The sequence below is a fragment of the Pan troglodytes genome, chromosome 12, assembly GCF_028858775.2.
Source record: "Pan troglodytes isolate AG18354 chromosome 12, NHGRI_mPanTro3-v2.0_pri, whole genome shotgun sequence".
In the NCBI taxonomy this organism is placed as follows: Eukaryota; Metazoa; Chordata; class Mammalia; order Primates; family Hominidae; genus Pan; species Pan troglodytes.
Window position 1 is genome coordinate 97,039,279 of NC_072410.2, and position 19,803 is coordinate 97,059,081.

Below are 19,803 nucleotides of genomic sequence, written 5' to 3' on the forward strand. Positions count from 1 at the left end.
TCATAATTTTGCTACAAGTGCTACTGCATTTACAGTTGAATATACTGTTATTTGTAAACCACGGGGTTGGAGACTGACAAATTAGAAAACATAAGCTCTAAACCTGAGTTTCTGATTTTGTTCGATTCTTGAATTGATAGCAAAATTGCAAATATGGCTAACAGTTTTTTAGATAGTGTACATTTTAAACTTCTATCTATTTGCTGAATTTTTCTGGAGGCAAATTGTGTGTGTGTGTGTGTGTGTGTGTGTGTGTGTGTACGTGCACACTAGTAAAGAGACTGTCATTTGGCTCAGCTCAGCTCCAGTTCAGTTATTTTTACATTAAAATGTAAGAATGAGTACTTCTTTCTTATGGAAACTTCCACTTCATCTTTTATACCACCTGCACATACTACTGTGTTGCTATATGATAGGTCCTTTGTAAATATTAAATGAATGAGAAATCAAGACAGCTTCTTTTCCATATTTTTTTCCTGAGTTTATGGAGTTTTAGTATTATTATTTGATTTTATATTTGTATTTTTTTCTTTTACATTGAAACCTTTAGTTCAAAACAGCATTATAAATGTATCCTTTCAGTACATAAACATAGTTTCAAATTATTAATTTCAGCATAACTACTAATTATTGCTATATATATTTTAGAGGAGGACAACACATTTAGTTTTATTTCAATCAAATCACAACACTTTCTTTTCCAATTGCTGCAAAGTGCATCTACAATATTCTATTACAGATCCACTTTAAAAAGGTTTCCTGTGACATTACAGCAAGCCTCTTTTTTCAAACAGAGAAATAATCCCAAATTTTTCCTCAATTAAAAATAAAAACTCCATTCCAGTAAGTGGTAAATACATAAAAATTACAGTAAGCCAGACACTTAAAAGGACAGCCAAGAAGTCTTCCAACAGTTTATTAGAAAGAATGTGGACATCAAGAAAAATCCCCACTGTCATGAACATAAATTGAGGTTTTAAGCCCTGGTATAAGCTGAATCAAAAAAAGAAATAAATCCAATACTGTATTAAACGTTTTTCACTCATTTGCCATACTGACAGTGCAGATACAAATCTGGTCTAAATGTACAGACTCTTAAACAACAATGTACAGCTTTCTTCATCTTCCATGCTAAGAGATGTAAAAACACCTAAGGGTCAAACAATACCAAATATACAGGCTTCAAAAACCATCTAAATTAGGGCATTCTCTAGTTTTAGCTAAGATACATGTGAATACTGACAAGTAATCACTTATATAGAATCATGTGAAGTAAATATTTTGAAAAATAAACTTGGAACAATCCTGAAGGATAACACCAGAGGAGTAGCAGGTTACCAGTAAGGTGTCAGACAATTTGTTCCAGCCATTTTTGAATCCATGTTCTATAATCTAAAATTTAGTTCTCTTTCCGTAAGCTGAGAGCTTCCTATCATGTCAGTATCTATGTTATGAAGAAAAGGAGACTTAGGTGAGATGTTTTTATTTATCACAACTGCTGCATCAATTGCCTAGGACCTCACTCAACAGCTTCATGAAAATCTAGGAAATGTTCATGCATAAGGTTATTGCCTTAGCGGACTTAAAATTGCCCCATACAATGGTACATATCAACCCTTAGTGAAGCCTTTTAAAAAACAAACAGGCTGAAAAATGGGTCAAAGTAGGCAAATACAGCATCTGCCTTTAGAGCTGTCAACTTAGGAATTCTCTCAATTGTGAAATCTTGCAGAGAAGTTATTTTTCTTTCCCAAAATCCAGGTGATGACAGTATTCCTTACTCCCGATCTGGCATTTTTTCATCATCGCTGTCTTGTGAATCATCACCTGCTCCATCTACTTCTGGTGAATCTGCATCCTCTTCACCACCCATGTTGTTCATCATCTCAGAGAAACGATCAAAATTAGACCTGTCTTCATCTGAACCATCTTCCCAGTCTTTCCAATTACTGAAGTCCACACTAAGCCAATTGAGTTTTGCCCTTCCTTTTGTTAACCTTGGCCATGACTGGCCAGATTCTCCTTTTCGTAAACAACATACAATTGATCTGTCCGTTTTTTTTATGCTTGGAATCATTAGGATCAATACTGTGAAAAAGATCAACTTCATTTAAATACTTAAAATTATCACTTCCTCTGAGACAACTGAATGTAAGTTTGAATTTTTCAAAATTTACATGAACATCCTTACTGTGTTCACAAAATTCAGTGAAGACATAGTCCCTTCGATAGTACTACTTTGCAGAAGCAGGCTGCATTGTGAACAGGACAGGGGGACGGGCGAACAGGTGGGCGGCCCTCTGGCGTCGGCTGCTGCTAGGGAGTCGACTTCTCTCCGGTGACGACTCTGCGTTTTCTCCCGGTCGCGGCCTCTTCTCGCTTCCCTCAGGCGATGGCGGCAGCGGCGGGCTCCACCTCGGTCCCCAGAATGCACCGCGCAGAAAGAGCGGCCCCTCCGGTCGGGGAGAAGAGGAAAGTGTAGGAAAAGGGGCCCGAGGACTTACTGTTAAATTTTTATGTAGAGAAAACCTTGCAGAGTAAAGAGTTAACTACAAGTTTCTTTTACCTTTTATTATCATTTTTGGGCTTTCAAAATTTCTGTGTGAAGGTGGAAGATGAATTCTTCTCCCCAACTCCATTTTTAGTATTAATGTTGATAGGCTTCTTGCCAGTGAGATTCAGTCCATTAAATCTTTAGTTCGCCAGATAACCTGAATTACTTGCAACTCATTGCATCATAAGCAGTTGTTCTAGGAGTGTCAGTGGCATTATTGTACTCTTTACATGGTAGATCAGTTTGTGCCATATTGAATCCATTCATTAGTGTCCGTCCATCATAGTGCAGGTCCAGAAACAGCAGAAAGATGAACACTCTAAATAAAGCAGAGAGACTTAAGTTGCCCCAGTGTTTTCATTTTCTTGCTGCTTCTTATTTGATAAGTGGATATTTATGGTGCTTGTTTTGGAATGGTTTTCTTTAACTTTGGTTAGTCAAGTGATCAAGTGCTTTGTTTTCTGGATACATTTTGTTTTATTTGACCCTGGGACCCTGGGAGAATATATACGTGTTCATAGAAAATATGGGAACAGGCCAGGCGCAGTGGCTCATGTTTCAACGGTGGTTCACCATGTTGGTCAGGCTGGTTTCCAACTCCTGACCTCGAGTGATCTGCTCGCCGTGGCCTCCCAAAGTGCTGGGATTATAGGCGTGAGCCACCACGCCCAGCCCCGCATATTTTTTTTTAAACAACTTTATTGAGGTGTAGTTTACATGCCATAAACTCCAAATTCCACCTCATTTTCTTTTTTTTTTTTTTTTCCCCTCCTTTCCTTTCCCTTTCCCCTTTTTCTTTCTTTCCTGATAGGGTCTTGCTCTGTCACCCAGGCTGGAGTGCAGTGGTACAGTCATAGCTCACTGCAGCCTTGAACTCCTGGGCACAAGCAATCCTCTTATCTCAGCTTCTGGAGTAGTTGGGACTATGGGAACACACCACCACACCTGGCTATTTATTTATTTATTTTTTTGATTTTTTCTTTTTGAGACGGAGTCTTGCTCTTGTTGCCCAGACTGGAGTGCAGTGGTGCGATCTTGGCTCACTGCAACCTCCATCTCCTGGGTTCAAGCTGTTCTCCTGCCTCAGCCTCCTGAGTAGCTGGGATTACGGGCATGCGCCTCCATGCCCGGCTAATTTTGTGTTTTTAGTAGAGACGGGGTTTCTCCATGGGATTTCTCCATGTTGGTCAGGCTGGTCTCGAACTCCTGACCTCAGGTGATCCGCCCACCTAGGCCTCCCAATGTGCTAGGATTACAGGCATGAGCTGCCGCGCCCGGCCTGATTTCTTAATTTTTACATTTTTTTGTAGAGACAAGTTCTCCATATGTTTCCCAGGCTGGTCTCAAATTTCCGGGCTCAAGCGATCCTCCCACCTCAGCCTCCCAAAGTGTTAGGATTTTGGGCCAGTCACCACACCAGGCCAGAAACTCCACCCATTTTCAGTGCACAGTTCAATGGTTTTAAGTAAATTTACTGAGTTGTGCTATTATCACCATAATCCAGTTTTAGAATATTTTCATCACTCCAGTGAGTTCTCTCCTACTGGATACGGGTAATGCTGGCTCCTCCTGACAGCCTGTAATCTACTTTCTGTCTCTGTAGTTTGGCCATATCTGGACATTCATATAAATGGAATCATATAATATGTAATCATAAACTCCAAACTCCATCATGTTTGTAGCATTGATCAGTACTTCTTTCTTTTCATTGGTCCAAATTGTTGTATAGACTTTTCTCATACACTTACTTTTTAAAAAATCATATACATTTATTTAACTTTATATGGTATATTGCAGACTTAGAAAAGTTGCAAAGGTAGTACAAAGAATTTTTATATAAACTTTATCTGGATTCTCCAGATGTTAACATCTATCTAATTTGTGTTTCTGAGATGTCTGAGAATAAATTGTAGACATAATGCCCCATTCACTTTTAAATACTTCAGAGTAGGCTGGATGCAGTGGTTCACACCTATAATCTGAGCACTTCGGGAGCTGAGGTGGGAGGATTGCTTGAGTGCAGGAGTTCAAGACCAACCTGGGCAACAAAGTGAGCCCGTCCCTATACAATAATAAAATAAAATAATTAGCCAGGTATCGTGCACACTTGTAGTCCCAACTACTCTAGAGGCGGAGGCAGGAGAATTAAATTTGAGCCCAGGAGTTCAAGGCTGCAGTGAGCTATGATTGCACCACTGCACTCTAGCCTGGGGGACAGAGCAAGACCCTGTCTCAAAATAAATAAATAAATAAATCAGTCAGTCAAGCAAGCAAACTTCAGAATATATTTTCTAAAGGCAAGTACATTCTTTTATCTAACTACAGGGTAAAATAGTTAATAGGAAATCTACATTGGCACAATATTATCTAATCAGACTTTATCCAGATTTGATAATTCTCCCACTGATGTCCTAATCCAGGATCACATGTTGTATTTGCATTTAGTTTTCATGTATCTTTACTCTTCTTTAATCTGGAATTGTACTTCAGTCTTTATCTTTCATGACTAGACATTTTTTGAGTGCAGGCCAGCTGTTTTGCAGATTGTTTCTCAATTTTTATTTCTGGTGTTTAATTATGATTAGATTTAAGTTGTGCAGTTTTGGCAGGAGTGTCACAGGATTGATAGGACATTTTTACCATAATATATCTGGATTCCATGATTTCAGTGTACCACAGTATTAGTGATGGTAACTGTGATTACTTGGTTTATGCAATGTCTACTGTTTCTTCACTGTAAAGATACCATTTTTCCCCTTTGTAATTAATAAGTATTTTGGGGTGAAGATACTCTGAGACTCTGTAAACATCTTGTTTCTCATTGTACCTTTGCCCACTAATTTTAGCATTTTGTTGTTAATCTATTGCTGCTTAACAATATTATCACAGATTTAGCAGCTTAAAACAGTGCATTTATTATCTCAGTTTCTATGTGTCAGGAGTCTGAGCACGGCTTTACCTGATCCTCGGCAATGCAGCAGAGCGTTGGTAAGGGCTGAGTTTTTACCTGAAGACTTGATTGGGGAATGATCAGCTTCCGAGTTCATGTGGTTGTTGGAAAGATTCAATCCTTGTGGGTTATCAGATTGAGGGTCTGGATTCTTAGCTGGCATTTGGCTAGAGGCTGTCCTGAGTTCTGTGGCCTTCCCTAGCATGGCCACATGCTTCCTCAAAGCCAGCAAGGAAGAGTCACCAAGCGAGGACACTGCAGTCATATGTGAAATAGTCACTTATGTGAGACCCTTTACCTTTGTTCTTTTTTGATTATTAGAAGCTGATTACAGGCCCTACCCACACTACAGGGGAAGGAATTATGTAGGGCTATGAGTACACAAAGCAGGGATTACTGGAAGCCTTTTTAGGTCTGTCTACCACAGCATCCACTAATCTTACCTGAAACTTCCTATCACTGTTGCCGCATATGGTGATTTTCTAATTCTGTCAATCTTGGTATATATATATATTTTTTGTTGGAATTTTACTGGGACGAATTCTCCCCCACTCGTTGATTTGTTCATTTATTCTTATCAGCATGACCTCATGGATTCTTATTCTTTGGATTATTTCTGCTATAGTCATTTATTGCTTTAGGGTAAGTAGCAATTTAATTCCTCCAAGAACAGCATTTAGAGAAGTCTTTAGCATGGGTTTCTCTTTTTTTGAGATGAGCTCTCACTCAGTCGCCCAGGCTGGAGTACAGTGGCATGATCTCGGCTTACTGCAACCTCTGCCTCCCAGGTTCAAGCAGTTCTCCTGCCTCAGCCTCCCGAGTAGCTGGGATTACAGGTGCCCGCCACCATACCCAGCTAAGTTTTTTGTATTTTTAGTAGAGACGGGGTTTCGCCATTTTGGCCAGGCTGATCTCGATCTCCTGACATCAAGTGATCCACCTGTCTCGGCCTCCCAAAGTGCTGGAATTACAGGCGTGAGCCACTGCGTGGCCCAGCATGGATTTTTAAACAGGATTTGAGGTATAGTAAGTCCTTGGTCAAATATACTCTAAATGAAAGATAAATTTTAACAGGTGAGCCATTCTATCATAGGTTTGCAAAGCCTTTGAAATTCTATTTGAAAATATACTTTGATATAGCAGACTTTCAAGTTACCATCAAAATGCTGAAAATGCTTTTATATTAATGTTTTTTAAGTGAAGAGCTAATTTTTCCCCTAAAAATCATTACCATGTAACTTAAATGATTAAAAGTTTTGGTGATATGATCTAAATATACTCATTCTAAAACCACTAGTTTTCTCAGCTTCATCTTTGGCTTGTCTCTTGATCTTTGAATGTTATGTATAGGCATCCCCTTCTTTGTATTTGTGGGCATCTGGGGTTCTCACTCTCTGTCAGTATATCATCTTGTACTTGGTGAACAAGTACCTTGCTATTCAGTGTGTCTTTTTAAGTGAAAGTCTTTCATTTCCATCTGTATGCAATTTCCCCTCTTACCTGCTGTTCTAGTTTTTGTTTTGTTTTTAATAGCATGCCCTGTGACAAAGTGATTTTCAAAAAGAGCTCTATTGTCTTTCAGAAGTTTCCTTGTTTTAATAGTTTATTTGTATATTTCCGGACTATTTACTTCAATATTTCTTGTAGAAATGATGCCTGATAACCCCCTACCCAAATTAAATTAATCAGTAAAAAAATGTACGCTGAAGAACATATCCTGAAAAACTTTTAAGAAGGAATAACCATTGTTTATTGCATTTAATTGAAGAGACCAAGAAAGTTACTAGGCTTTAGTTTCTTCACTGTGAGGTAATATTAATTCCTAAATGATCTCTGAAGTTGAGGAAAAACAAAATAGAAAAATTCTGAAAGTGTATTGTCATTTTAAAAATGAAAGTTGAAAAAAGTAGAAAACATTTACGTTTCTTATATGTTACCTAACTGCAAATGTATTCCACTTTTTTCCAAAAAATAGTTTCTCCATTCCTTGTTTACTTTGGTGCATTTCTTTTTGGCTGGATTTCATCATCAGCTAGAATTTTTACATTTATGGATGATCTTTTCCCTGAGTTCTTGCGGGCTTAAGAATTTTTTTTTTTTTTTTTTGAGACAGAGTCTTGCCCTGCCAACCAGGCTGGAGTGCAGTGCAATCTTGGCTCACTGCAACCTCCGTCTCCCGGGTTCAAGCAATTCTCATGCCTTAGCCTCCCAAATAGCTGGGATTACAGGCGCCTACCACCATGCTTGGCTAATTTTTGTATTTTTAGTAGAGACTGGGTTTCACCATGTTGGCCAGGCTGGCCTCGAACATCAGACCTCAGGTGATCCGCCAACCTCGGCCTCCCAAAGTGTTGGGATTACAGGCGTGAGCCACCACACCAAGCCAAGAATGTTTTCTATTGCCTCTTTGTTTGAATGCCATCTAGGCTAGATATAAAATTTTTCATTCATACTCTTAAGAACTTTTTTTGCTGTCTTTTGGCAGTGAGTATTGCTAAGAAAGCAAATGTTTCCTTCATTATATAGTGCTTGTTTTATTGGTCAATATTTTGCTGCATAATCTTAAAATTTCAGTGGCTTATAACAACAAATACTTTTTTTCTTCCTCATGTCTTTAGGTTAACTGGGGCTTAGTTATTGTTAGCTAGACTTTGTTGTAGGCTGTGGATTGTTCTCTCCTTCTGCTGGAATCTGGCTCTCATGGCAATCACAGGAGTCAGCCAAACAAGCAAATTTTAGCCTCTGCTTCCGTCATGTCTCTTATTTCATTGATCAAATCAAGCCTTGTGGCCAAGACCAACATCATTGTGGCAGGGAAATATATTTCACTTACTGTAATGTACTGCAAGGTCACACGATGGTGTGAATGATGAAATAGAAACACTAATTCAAGCTGCCACTTTGGCTTTTAACGCCTGGAACCTGGTTTGATTCTTTCTTTATCCTTGACGCTTAAGATTTAGGAAAATATTAACTTCTTTTTTTTTTGAGATGGAGGCTCGCTTTGTCGCACAGGCTGGAGTGCAGTGGCTCACTGAAGCCTCCGCCTCTTGGATTCAAGTGATCAGCTCACCTTGGTCTTCCAAAGTGCTGGGATTACAGGTGTGAGCCACCGCACCCAGCCAAGATTTAGGAAAAATTTAGATGTTTCTGAGTATCTGAGTACTTGGGGTTAGTCTGTACAGATTTGGGTAGCATCTTGCCTCTTACATTATCATGTAATATACATTATTGATGCATAAGGGTAATCTTTTCTCGTTAACAGAAGAGAGTGGTTTAACTGTGAATATTCTCCTGTATTGTTCTTCTTTTCCCTTTCCTATCTCTGTAAATTTGATTGCTTTTATGTAGGTGCTTTGTATCTATTAAGATACTTCCAGCTGTAAATGACAGGAAACACGATGTAAACTGGCTTAAACATTGAAGGAAACTCATCATTTAATGCAAGTGAAAAAAACAGGCAAAACTTTATCCAAGTTCTCCAGTGAGTTTCATCAGTATCTCAGCTCTGCTTCCTTCAATTTTGTTCCATTCTCAGTAGGCTCATCCATCATAATTGCAAGATGACTGCTCACAGGCCTTAGAGCTGGATATTTTGGGTTGAATTGTAGAAGAGAAGAAAGATTCTACTTTTCAGAGACATTAAAATCACTCATCACTGAGTCTGGCTGGCTCACAATTGAGTCAGATTTTTTTCCTTTCAGTATATGTAGCTATAAATATGTGTTTCAGAGAAGTATAGGATTTACAGAACATAGAATTGGCTTATTTTAGCAAGAGACATTAAGGCTAAAATCTGAAAAGTTGAATTCGAGGTTGCTAGGAGAAAAGGAGGTGAGGGTTATCATTGCAAGCAGAAGTGTTGGGCCAAGTAGTCAGAAGAATTTTAAATTACCAAATGAAAAGAAAGGTAGAGTAGGCTGGCAGAGAGGGTGTGTAGCAGAATGGTCAAGGTCAGATTATTTTGGTCAAGGTCAGATTATTTTGATAATTTTGTACTTTATACTAAGAACATTATAATATGGATGAATTTTAAGCTGGACAGGAGGTAGTATGATCATATTTATATTTAAAAGGTTACTCTGGCTTCAGAGTGGACAATAGTTGTATGTGAGGGTGAGATTCCTATCACTTGAGATGGGGAACACTGGAACACTGCCAGACTAGGGTAGGATAGTAAATTGGTAAAGTAACTGCTGTAGTTACTGAATCTTGACTCTGTGACATATACTTGGTATGTACATTATCTGTGATCTGTACAATCGAGTTACACAGTAGGCAGTATTACCTCTATTTTGCAGATGAGTAAATTAAGGGTGTTTAAAATGACTTGCCCAGGCTACAGTCAGGTCTGTATTCAGATTGGTATGAATCATTAAACCTGGCTCTTTACCATGCAGTGATGACTCCTTTCATTAATTGCTATATTTGCTTCATCTAAGCAGTACAATGATTGACTTCTGCTCTCTTAGCCCTACTAGCTACTGCTAGCTTTTATTACAGAGAGAACTAAAAAGGGCCATTGGCAATATGATCAAAGTCACTTTAGTTCTTTGGGCCTTATGTACAAAACATATTAGTATGTTTGCCTACATGCTTACCGCATAAAATTATAGCACTGCACTTGTTCCTTTCCTTGACAGAACCCCTACCTCTTCAACCCCAATCTCTTGAGCATGGACAAGAAAAATTAGAAGCTGACTTGTGTGATAGTTACATAATCTTTAAGGTGGTTCTTACTACAGCTGCTTCGGGTGTTAGTACTTACCCTACTGAATTTACTTGAACTTTTAAGTTGGTATTGATCTCAGTACTATGGTTTTATCACCCATGCAGATGATGTCTTATTTCTTCAAGTCGTTCATTTTTATTTAATTATAGAATTCTGGAGCTCTACCTTCCCATGAAGATATATTCCAGCCATCATGGGTAGTGTGTCCTGTTTTGCTTCTCTGCTATTGCTTTATTATTCATAAAAATAAACTGCCCGGATTCTTTGACTTTTTATATTTTCCTGAGATCATGCCTAAATTTTGTTTTAAATGGTACTGTGTCCTGTATATCTTGTAGGTTTTTCAAAATTTTGTTTCCTTCAAAGAAAATTATATCCAGATTTGCAAGGAAAATATTATGGCAGTTTGTAGTTATTCTTTTTTTTTTAATTTTTTGAGATGGAGTCTCGCTCTGTCGCCCAGGCTGGAGTGCAGTGGCGCGATTTTGGCTCACTGCAACCTCCGCCTCCTGGGTTCATGCCATTCTCCTGCCTCAGCCTCCCAAGTAGCTGGGACAACAGGCGCCCGCCATCACACCCGGCTAATTTTTGATATTTTTAGTAGAGTCAGGGTTTCACCGTGTTAGCCAGGATGGTCTCGATCTCCTGACCTCATGATCCGCCTGCCTTGGCCTCCCAAAGTGCTGGGATTACAGGCGTGAGCCACTGCGCCCAGCCGACAGTTTGTAGTTATTCTTACCACATCTTTTCACCAGATGTGTGTGCCATTTACTTTCATTTTATAGGTTTCACTTTAATGACTGTTTTGTTGTTATTTGTTGTTGTTACTCTTCTAAGTACTAAGCCAGACTAGACTGATTTTTTTTCTCTCTGACTTAAAGCACTTTATGTACACACTTTACAGTCTCTTACCCATAATTACAGTATCCTCAGTGGTTGAAAAACTAAGTTTCCTCATACATTTAGCACCAAACTCACTTGACAACAACAGTTCTCTTGAACTGACATGAGACTGTATATAATCTTTATTTATCCATCTTAGTGTGAGTATTCATACGTTTCATTGTGTTTGGTTATGGGATGCTGTCCCTAATCTCCATGGCAGTGTCATATCATTTATGGCATATCATGTTACCTTTTTAAAATCCAAAAAATTCTTATGTCTGAAACATTTGGCCTAAGTGTTTTAGATCAGGGACTGTGGACCTGTGTTTATATTAATAGCACTGGTCACAGTGTGGTGTGGCTGTTTACTCCCTTGCCTATCTTCTCTATTAGATTCTGAGCTAAGAAAGCTTCCCTCTGTGGATCCACTAATCCTAGTTTACTGCCCTAAACAGAGTGGGTACTTAATATTGGAACTGAATACCATTAATTGGGGTAAATTTACCAGGTAGCTTATTGAAAATGTTTTTTTCTTGGTTTTATGTCCTTTTTAAAGTAATCTCTTTCTAGTTCTGTTTCTCTTTTCCTTCTTGTTACTGGAATCTTGACTTCACCATTTATTGATAATATGATCTTGAACAGCTTATTGAAAACCTATAGTTTCTTCATTTGTAAAAACGGTGTAATAATTTTGCTCACCTCATAGATTGTTGTGAGGACTAAACAAAATGCTTCCTGGAACTTAGCACTCTTTTAGCTGCCAACATGGCTGTTGTTGATTTCTATCCTGTTGGTTACTTTATTATCATAGTCAACATTCTCTTCTTAATGGAGTTTGAGGTCATTTTTCGGTGCTTTGATGCTTTCAATGATGGAGTAAATCCTTGCACATTTGTCCTTAAGTCCTTTGGCCTTGGTTTTATAGGACAGATTCAAGTGGGATTGTTGCATCAGTGGTCCCAAATATATTTAGTTTTAATGGATATTTCCATATTACTTTCCTAAGGCAGAATTGAGTAATGTGGGAAAAGGCAGCAGTTTTCTGTCCTCGCAACAGTCTGTAAGAGTGCCTATTTGCCCATAACCTTGTCAGCAATGGATTTTATCAATCCATTTTTTGTTATTGTTGTTGTTTGGAGATTAATTTTCACTGTTGTTGCCCAGGCTGGAGTGCAATGGCGCGGTCTCGGCTCACTGCAACTTCCACCTCCCAGTTTCAAGAGATTCTCCTGCCTCAGCCTCCCGAGTAGCTGGGATTACAGGTGCCCGCCACCATACCCAGCTAATTTTTTATATTTTTAGTAGAAATGGGGTTTCACCATGTTGGCCAGGCTGGTCTTTAATTCCTGACCTTCAGGTAATCCACCTGCCTCGGCTCCCAAAGTGCTGGGATTATAGACGTGAGCCACTGCAGCCAGCCTTTTTTTTTTTTTTTTTTTTTTTTTGAAATAATTATAGACTCACAGGAAATTGCAAAAATAGTACCTAGGGTCCCATGTACAGTTCATCCAGTTTCCTTTAATGGTAATATCTTATGTAAATATAGTACAATATCAGACCAGGCACAGTGGCTGACACCTGTAATCCCAGCACTTTGGGAGGCTGATGTGTGTGGATCACTTCAGGTCAGGAGGAGTTCAAGACCAGCCTAGCCAACATGGTGAAACTCCATCTACTAAAAATACAAAAATTAGCTGGGTGTGGTGGTGTGTGCCTCTAATCCCAGCTACTCAGGAGGCTGAGGCAGGAGAATCGCTTGAACCCGAGAGGCAGAGGTTACAGTGAGCCAAGATTGCACCACGGTACTCCAGCCTTGCTGACAGAGTGAGACTCCATCTCAAAAAAATATAAATAAATACAAATATAAATATAAATACATATTATATCAAACCAGGAAATTGACATTGGCATAAAACTGTTAACTATGGCTTGGGTCATTTTCTTTCTTTCCATCTGACCAATGGCATCTTGATTTAATTTGCCTTTTTATAACCACTATTAAGTTTGAGCTTCTTATTATACATTTTATTGGTAATTTACATTTATGGTTTATGAATCATTTGTTCACGTCCTTTTTCCATTTTTTTCTAGTGAGCTGTTTGTTTTCCTAAAGAATACCTTCTTAGGACTGTTAATCTTTTGTCTGCCATATGTTTTGCAGTTAATTATTCTAGCTTCATATATTTTCTGTAGTTTTGTTGCTTTTATTTTTTTCCTGTGTAGAAATTTTTATTTTATACAGTCAATATGTTTCTTTGGTGGTTTTTGGGTTTTTCTCTTTTGTGGAAAGCTTTCTCTGTCTTGTAGGTTATACTGTTTTCTTTTGTTATTTATTTATTTATTTATTTTTTAAGCCATGGTCTCACTCTGTTGCCCAGGCTAGAGTGCAGTGGTGTGATCATGGCTCACTGCAGCCTCAACTTCCTGGGCTCAGGTGATCTTCCCGCCTCAGCCTCCAAAGTAGCTGGTACTACAGGCGTGTGCCACAATGCATGGCTGATTTTGTGTGTGTGTGTGTGTGTGTGTGTGTGTGTGTGTGTATTTTTGTATTTTTTGTAGAGATGGGTTGCTCAGACTAGGCTCAAGAGATCCACCCGCCTCAGCCTCCCAAAGTGCTTGGATTACAGGCATGAGCCACAGTGCCTAGAAGATTATACTGTTTTCTTTTAATCTTTTATATTTTGCCTTTGGCTTTTAATTCATTTGGAATATGTTTTTGTATATACTGTGTGCACATCCCCCCCAGATGTATGAGATATTCTAGCACTACTAAACTGTTTTATTTAGGACTTTTTCAGCTTCTTGTGACTTAAATCTCAACAAAATTCCAAAGGTAGTACTGGCTCAAGGCAAGACTTGATACACTGGTGAGAAGCAGCTGCAACGCTGAGCAGAGGAGGCAGGATCTGGAGTGTGAGCAGTAGCTGGGTGGGCACCATGGCTGGGATCACCACTATTGAGGCATTGAAGCACAAGATCCAGGTTCTGCAGCAGCAGGCAGATGATGCAGAGGAGAGAGCTGAGCACCTCCAGCGAGAAGCTGAGGGAGAAATGCACGCCCGGGAACAGGCTGAGGCTGAGGTGGCCTCCTTGAACCATAGGATCCAGCTGGTTGAAGAGGAGGTGGACTGTGCTCAGGAGCACGTGGCCACTGCCCTGCAAAAGCCGGAAGAAGCGGAAAAAGCTACTGATCAGAGTGAGAGAGATATGAAGGTTATTGAAAACTGGACCTTAAAAGATGGAATTCCAGGAAATCCAACTCAAAGAAGCTAAACACACTGCAGAATAGGCAGATAGGAAGTATGAAGAGGTGGCTCGTAAGTTGGTGATCATTGAAGGAGACTTGGAACTCACAGAGGAACGAGCTGAGCTGGCAGTGTCCCATTGCCGAGAGATGGATGAGCAGATGAGACTGATGGACCATAACCTGAAGTGTCTGAGTGATGCTGAAGAAAAGTACTCTCAAAAAGAAGACAAACGTGGAAGAGATCAAGATTCTTACTGATAAACTCAAGGAGGCAGAGACCTGTGCTGAGTTTGCTGAGAGATCGGTAGCCAAGCTGGAAAAGACAACTGATGACTTGGAAGATAAACTGAAAATGTACCAAAGAGGAGCACTCTGTACAAAGGATGCTGGACCAGACTCTGCTTGACCTGAATGAGATGTAGAGCACCCCAGTCTCACCCTGCTGCTGCTCCTCCCTCTGACCCTGATTCCATCTGAGGCCAGCCTACCCGAAGCTGACCTTTAACTGAGGGCTGATCTTTAACTGGAAGGCTGCTTTCTCCTTTTGCTGCCCCCACCTCCCCTGTGTCTTTTTCACTAAACTGTCTCTGCCTCTTCCCAGAGATTCCAGCTGGGCTAGAGGCTGTGCACCTTTGGGAACAACACTTAAGGGAATGTGAGCACAATGCATAATGCCTTTAAAAGCATGTTGTGATGTACACATTTTGTAATACCTTTTTTGTTGTTTTATAGCAACCATTTGTAAAACATTCCAAATAATTCCACAGCTCTGAAGCAGCAATCTATTTCTTTTTCACTTTTGGAAGGTGACTTTTCAGCTTAATGCATATTGCCCTTTCCATAGAGAAGAGGAAAAGGTATAGGCCTGCCTTACTGAGAGCCAAACAGAGCCCAGGGAAAGAATCCACTATGGGAAACTTCACTGCTCTGTAAAAAGTACCCCCCAAACCAGAAAGGTGATTCCAGGAGGAGTTAGCCAAACAACAACAAAAACAAAACAAAAATGTGCTTTTCGGGTTTTCAGCTTTAAGATATCTTTGGACAATGTTATTTCTATTTTTTTTTTCATTAGAAGTGACCAAATTAAAATGGTAAGACCTCTGAAACTAAATTTTTGTCCCATCTCTGCCCCGTCTCAACTGCCTGCAGAATGGATCATGTGCCCTTCATGTTGCGGTGACCACTTAATTGCTATCCTCCCTCCTTGAAAGATTATGTTTTGCCACTGATTTAGCCATATGAAACTCATCTCATTATCCTTTTCTGGGTTTGAAGCTGCTCTCTCTAAAAGTGCTATCTCATTGTACTTTGTATCAGAGAAATCTTGAATAGCTTATGTACAAAACTTTTAAAGTTTTTTATTATTTTGAAGCTTTGCTTCTTTGGGTTTGTGGCACCCTGGCCACCCTGTCTGGCTGTGACAGCCTGTACAGTGTGTGGGCTGGCAGTTTGCTGATCTTTTAAAGTTTCTTTCCCTACCCAATCCCCATTTTCTGGTAAGGTTTCAATGAGGTCTGTTAGGTGTACATCCTGCAGCTTATTGGCTTAAAATGTACACTCCTTTGATGTGGTCTCTTTGGGGCCAATTGGGAGAAAGACAAATCAATAGTGCAACTCTTTTGATACCAAATATTGACACAAGTGTCTTTTTGAAATAAAGAACAGGTCTCTCCAAAAAACAAAACAAAAAAGGCTTGATACAGGCAAAAGTAATACTACTTTAAAAATTTTGGCCAGGCTCAGTGGCTCACACCTGTAATCCGAGCACTCTGGGAGGCTGAGGTGGGCAGATCACCTGAGGTCAGGAGTTCGAGACCAGCCTGGCCAACATGGTGAAACTCCATCTCTACTGAAAATACAAAAATTACCAGGGTGTGGTGGCAGGCATCTGTAATCCCAGCTACATGGGAGGCTGAGCATGAGAATCTCTTGAACCCAGGAGATGAAGGTTGCAGTGAGCCAAGAATGCACTATTGCACTCCAGCCTGGGGGATAGAGTGAGACTCTGTCTCAAAAACAAAAACAAATTTGCTTCCTGACTTTTCTCAGTTCTGCCCTTTTTGGTGTTGGATTTCTCCTTACGATTCATACTGTGTCACTCCTCAGTCTGTCTTGTATGTTGTGCCATTCTAATTCCAGATTTTTCCTTTGTGGTCACACAAAGACTGTGAATGTTTTAGGCCTTGCTTCCTAATACCACACAAGGGAAGAGAAAGGATCCCTTTCTGAAGATTCCGTGGAGAACAAGTTTTGGTTGTTTTTTATTCCCCCCATATACCCAAGTAAATAGCTCCATAGATTTTTGGCCCTAAGTCATGTATCTGTTCTTTGGGGTGGAGAGTGTGTGTGTGTGTGTGTGTGTGTGTGTGTGTGTGTGTGTGTAAAAGCTGATTAATTTAAACCAATTAGGATTTACCCCTGGGCTGGGCATGGGATTCAGTCCCTCTCAACCACATGACTGAAAATGAGAAAAGTTGTTTTACAGGAAATTTTTGGGTACTGTCTCCAAAGAAGAGGGAACCAGAAGCCAGGTGGTCAAACTACAGGGGACTATGGCATGACCTCATGTTTTTCGTGCTAAACATAAAAATGATACCTTTTAAATTATTATCTGTTTCTGCATTTTCTGTTTTCTTCCACCAACAGTCTATGAGGGTATTCATTTGGTGATTTTTTTTTCTCTCAGAAACATACTACTTCAATAATAGTGGCTAAGAGTACATGTTAATATCTTTTTAAGCAAGTCTCCCATCATTTTTTTTCTGGAAATTTCTTGGCAATTTTTATATATTTATTTGATACAAACTTTGGGATCCTGATTGGAATTACATTATATACATTTTTAACATGGAAATCCAAATCAGATAAACGTAACTATGGAAATCAACTTGTAAATGCTCAACAGTTTCTTCTGCAAAAGGCTTTTCTTTCCTTTGTTATTATTCACCAGTGTTTTGGGGGGATGAAAACCTTCTCTGTATTTTCGACCCTGGACACTTTCACAGTACCAAGAGACAGTGGACTCATGTCCCACCTCTTCCCAGCAGATAACTCCTTAGATAAACTAAGAATCCAACAGCCTCTTCTAGTAGGCTTATCTTTGGTTATTGAGTAGCATCAACAGAAAACTGAGAGGGAAAAGAGCTGGAAATGTGGGGTTAAGCTGCCTTAAACCTCAGGTATTGTGATCAATTTTTAAAAACCATTTAAGGATGCCACACATCTCCAGAGACTTCAGACCACTGTTTCCATTTAATTGCTTCCATATGAACTATGTGTTTGCTTGCTACCTAATTTTTTTCTTATGTGAAGTATGATATTTTATCTAATGATTTTGTTATTTTCCTTAGATGTAGAAACATTGTCTTCAAGTATTATAGCACTATTTTAAAATATTTGGTGCAAAATTAACTGTGGTATAATTATTAATTATATTTTATATTTTTCTATAGATTATTATATACCTGAAATTCTAGTAAAGATGATAAATATATATTAGAATTAATAAACATTTAACCAAGTTGCTACATATAAATATTCAGAAGCCTACTTAATAACTTTTTAAGTGATCTCATGATAGGTTTGAATACAAGAGACAATGGCAATGTGTTAATTTCACAATTAAGATTCAGTCTGGTGCAGCAGTATGCAATGGAATTATTACTGTTTATTTGAATCTGTGTGTGTTTGTGTTCTTTTTTCTCATTTTACCTCTGGACATTTGTAAAGCTTGTGCTAAATAGAATGTTTACAAAATATGTTTGTAATACTTCTGTATTTTTCTTGACTTAAATGTTAGATACTGGATCAGCATTAAGGAATTACTATTTTGTAGATACATGGGAATGATTTTTACATCCATTTTCTCCATGGAAGCCCCTTTCTATATTGGTAGACTTCTTATAGTTTATAAGATATGTTTAAGTCAAAGGAGTATTGACTAATTAATTTTATTTTGAGTGTTACATAGGATATTCAGAGACAGAAATTAATTGTTGTGTTCCTTATCACATCTCTTCTTTGTTTTGCAGTGGGACTTCTCCTCTTGCATGCCTGAATGCAATGCTTCACACAAACTCCAGAGGTGAAGAGGGCATCTTCTATAAGGTTCCAGGTAGAATGGGAGTATATACTTTGAAGGTAAATATTTTGTTGGGGAGTCATTTCGAAAGAAAAAACAGGAAGTGACCACATATAAATATTTGACTCATAGGGACAGAATTCTGTTCTTGAAGAGCTTATTTTCAGGAAGAGGTAATATTTTGAAACCTGTACTCAATACATTTTTTAAAAACTAATCTATAACTAACTATAGGTAGATCAGAGAAGTAACTTTATTTTTTATTCTTGATGATAATCTTATCTTGAAAGAATGAAATTAAAATGACTTCTGGCCAGGCGTGGTGGCTCACACCTGTAATCCCAACATTTTAGGAGGCCGAGGTGGGCAAATTGCCTGAGCTCAGGAGTTTGCGACCAGCCTGGGCAACACAGTGAAACCCCACCTCTACTAAAATGGAAAAAATTAGCCAGGGCGTAGCGGTGTGTGCCTGTAGTCCCAGCCACTCAGGAGGCTAAGGCAAGAGAATTGCTTGAACCCGGGAGGTGGAGGTTGCAGTGAGCCAAAATCACGCCACTGCACTCCAGCCTGGGCGACAGAGTGAGACTTTGTCTCAAAAAATAAAATAAAATAAAATAAAAAATAAATAAAATGACTTCTAGTGTTTTAAGGAGCCCCACAACATTTATATAATAATTGTTTCTTTGGAGCATTCTGCTTAGATGCTTTACATTACATTCTCATTTCATTCTCTCCCACAATTCACAGTTGGGGTGAATACCATTTAATAATTTTTTATTGCTGTTTGTTTTGTTAGATAAGTACAAAAAGACAGGAAAAAGAAATATGATTACAATTAGGAAAATGTATATTTTTCTGTAGACTATTATATACCTGAAATTCTAGTAAAAATGATAAATATTCCTTTTTTATGATGGAGAGCCCCACAACATTTGTATAATAATTGTTTAAGGAGCCTCACAACATTTGTATAATAATTGTTTCTTTGGAGCATTCTGCCTAGATGCTTTACATTACATTCTCATTTCATTCTCTACCACAATTCACAGTTGTGGTTATTATTCCGTTTTTATAATGGAGAAAGTCAAAGTTCAGAAGATTGGATTTTCTTGCCCAGTGTTGCCCATATAGTATCAGAACCGGTATAGGAACCCAGATCTGACTGAATTCCCAAGACCATATTCTTTCTAACATAACAAGCTTGCTAATTTCTTTCTTTTCTTTCTTTCTTTCTTTTGACAGTCTCGCTCTGTTGCCCAGGCTGGAGTGCAGTGGCGCAGTCTTGGTTCGCTACAACCTCCGCTTCCTGGGTTCAAGCGATTCTCCTGTCTCAGCCTCTCAAGAAGCTGGGATT

The 19,803-nt window shown here is 38.9% G+C and overlaps 1 protein-coding gene and 2 pseudogenes across 1 annotated transcript in view; 2 read left to right on the forward strand and 1 right to left on the reverse strand.

Annotated features, from left to right (window-relative positions):
- Positions 1-19,803, forward strand: part of ASXL2 (ASXL transcriptional regulator 2) — a 146,556-nt gene that overhangs the window by 56,423 nt on the left and 70,330 nt on the right. The window contains exon 3 of the mRNA XM_054677738.2: positions 18,400-18,508. Coding sequence (XP_054533713.1) covers positions 18,400-18,508 — 109 coding nt within the window. The remainder of the gene's footprint in view (positions 1-18,399; positions 18,509-19,803) is intronic.
- Positions 1,651-2,494, reverse strand: LOC104004915 (prostaglandin E synthase 3-like; annotated as a pseudogene).
- LOC134807938 (tropomyosin alpha-3 chain-like) lies at positions 13,958-14,889 on the forward strand (annotated as a pseudogene).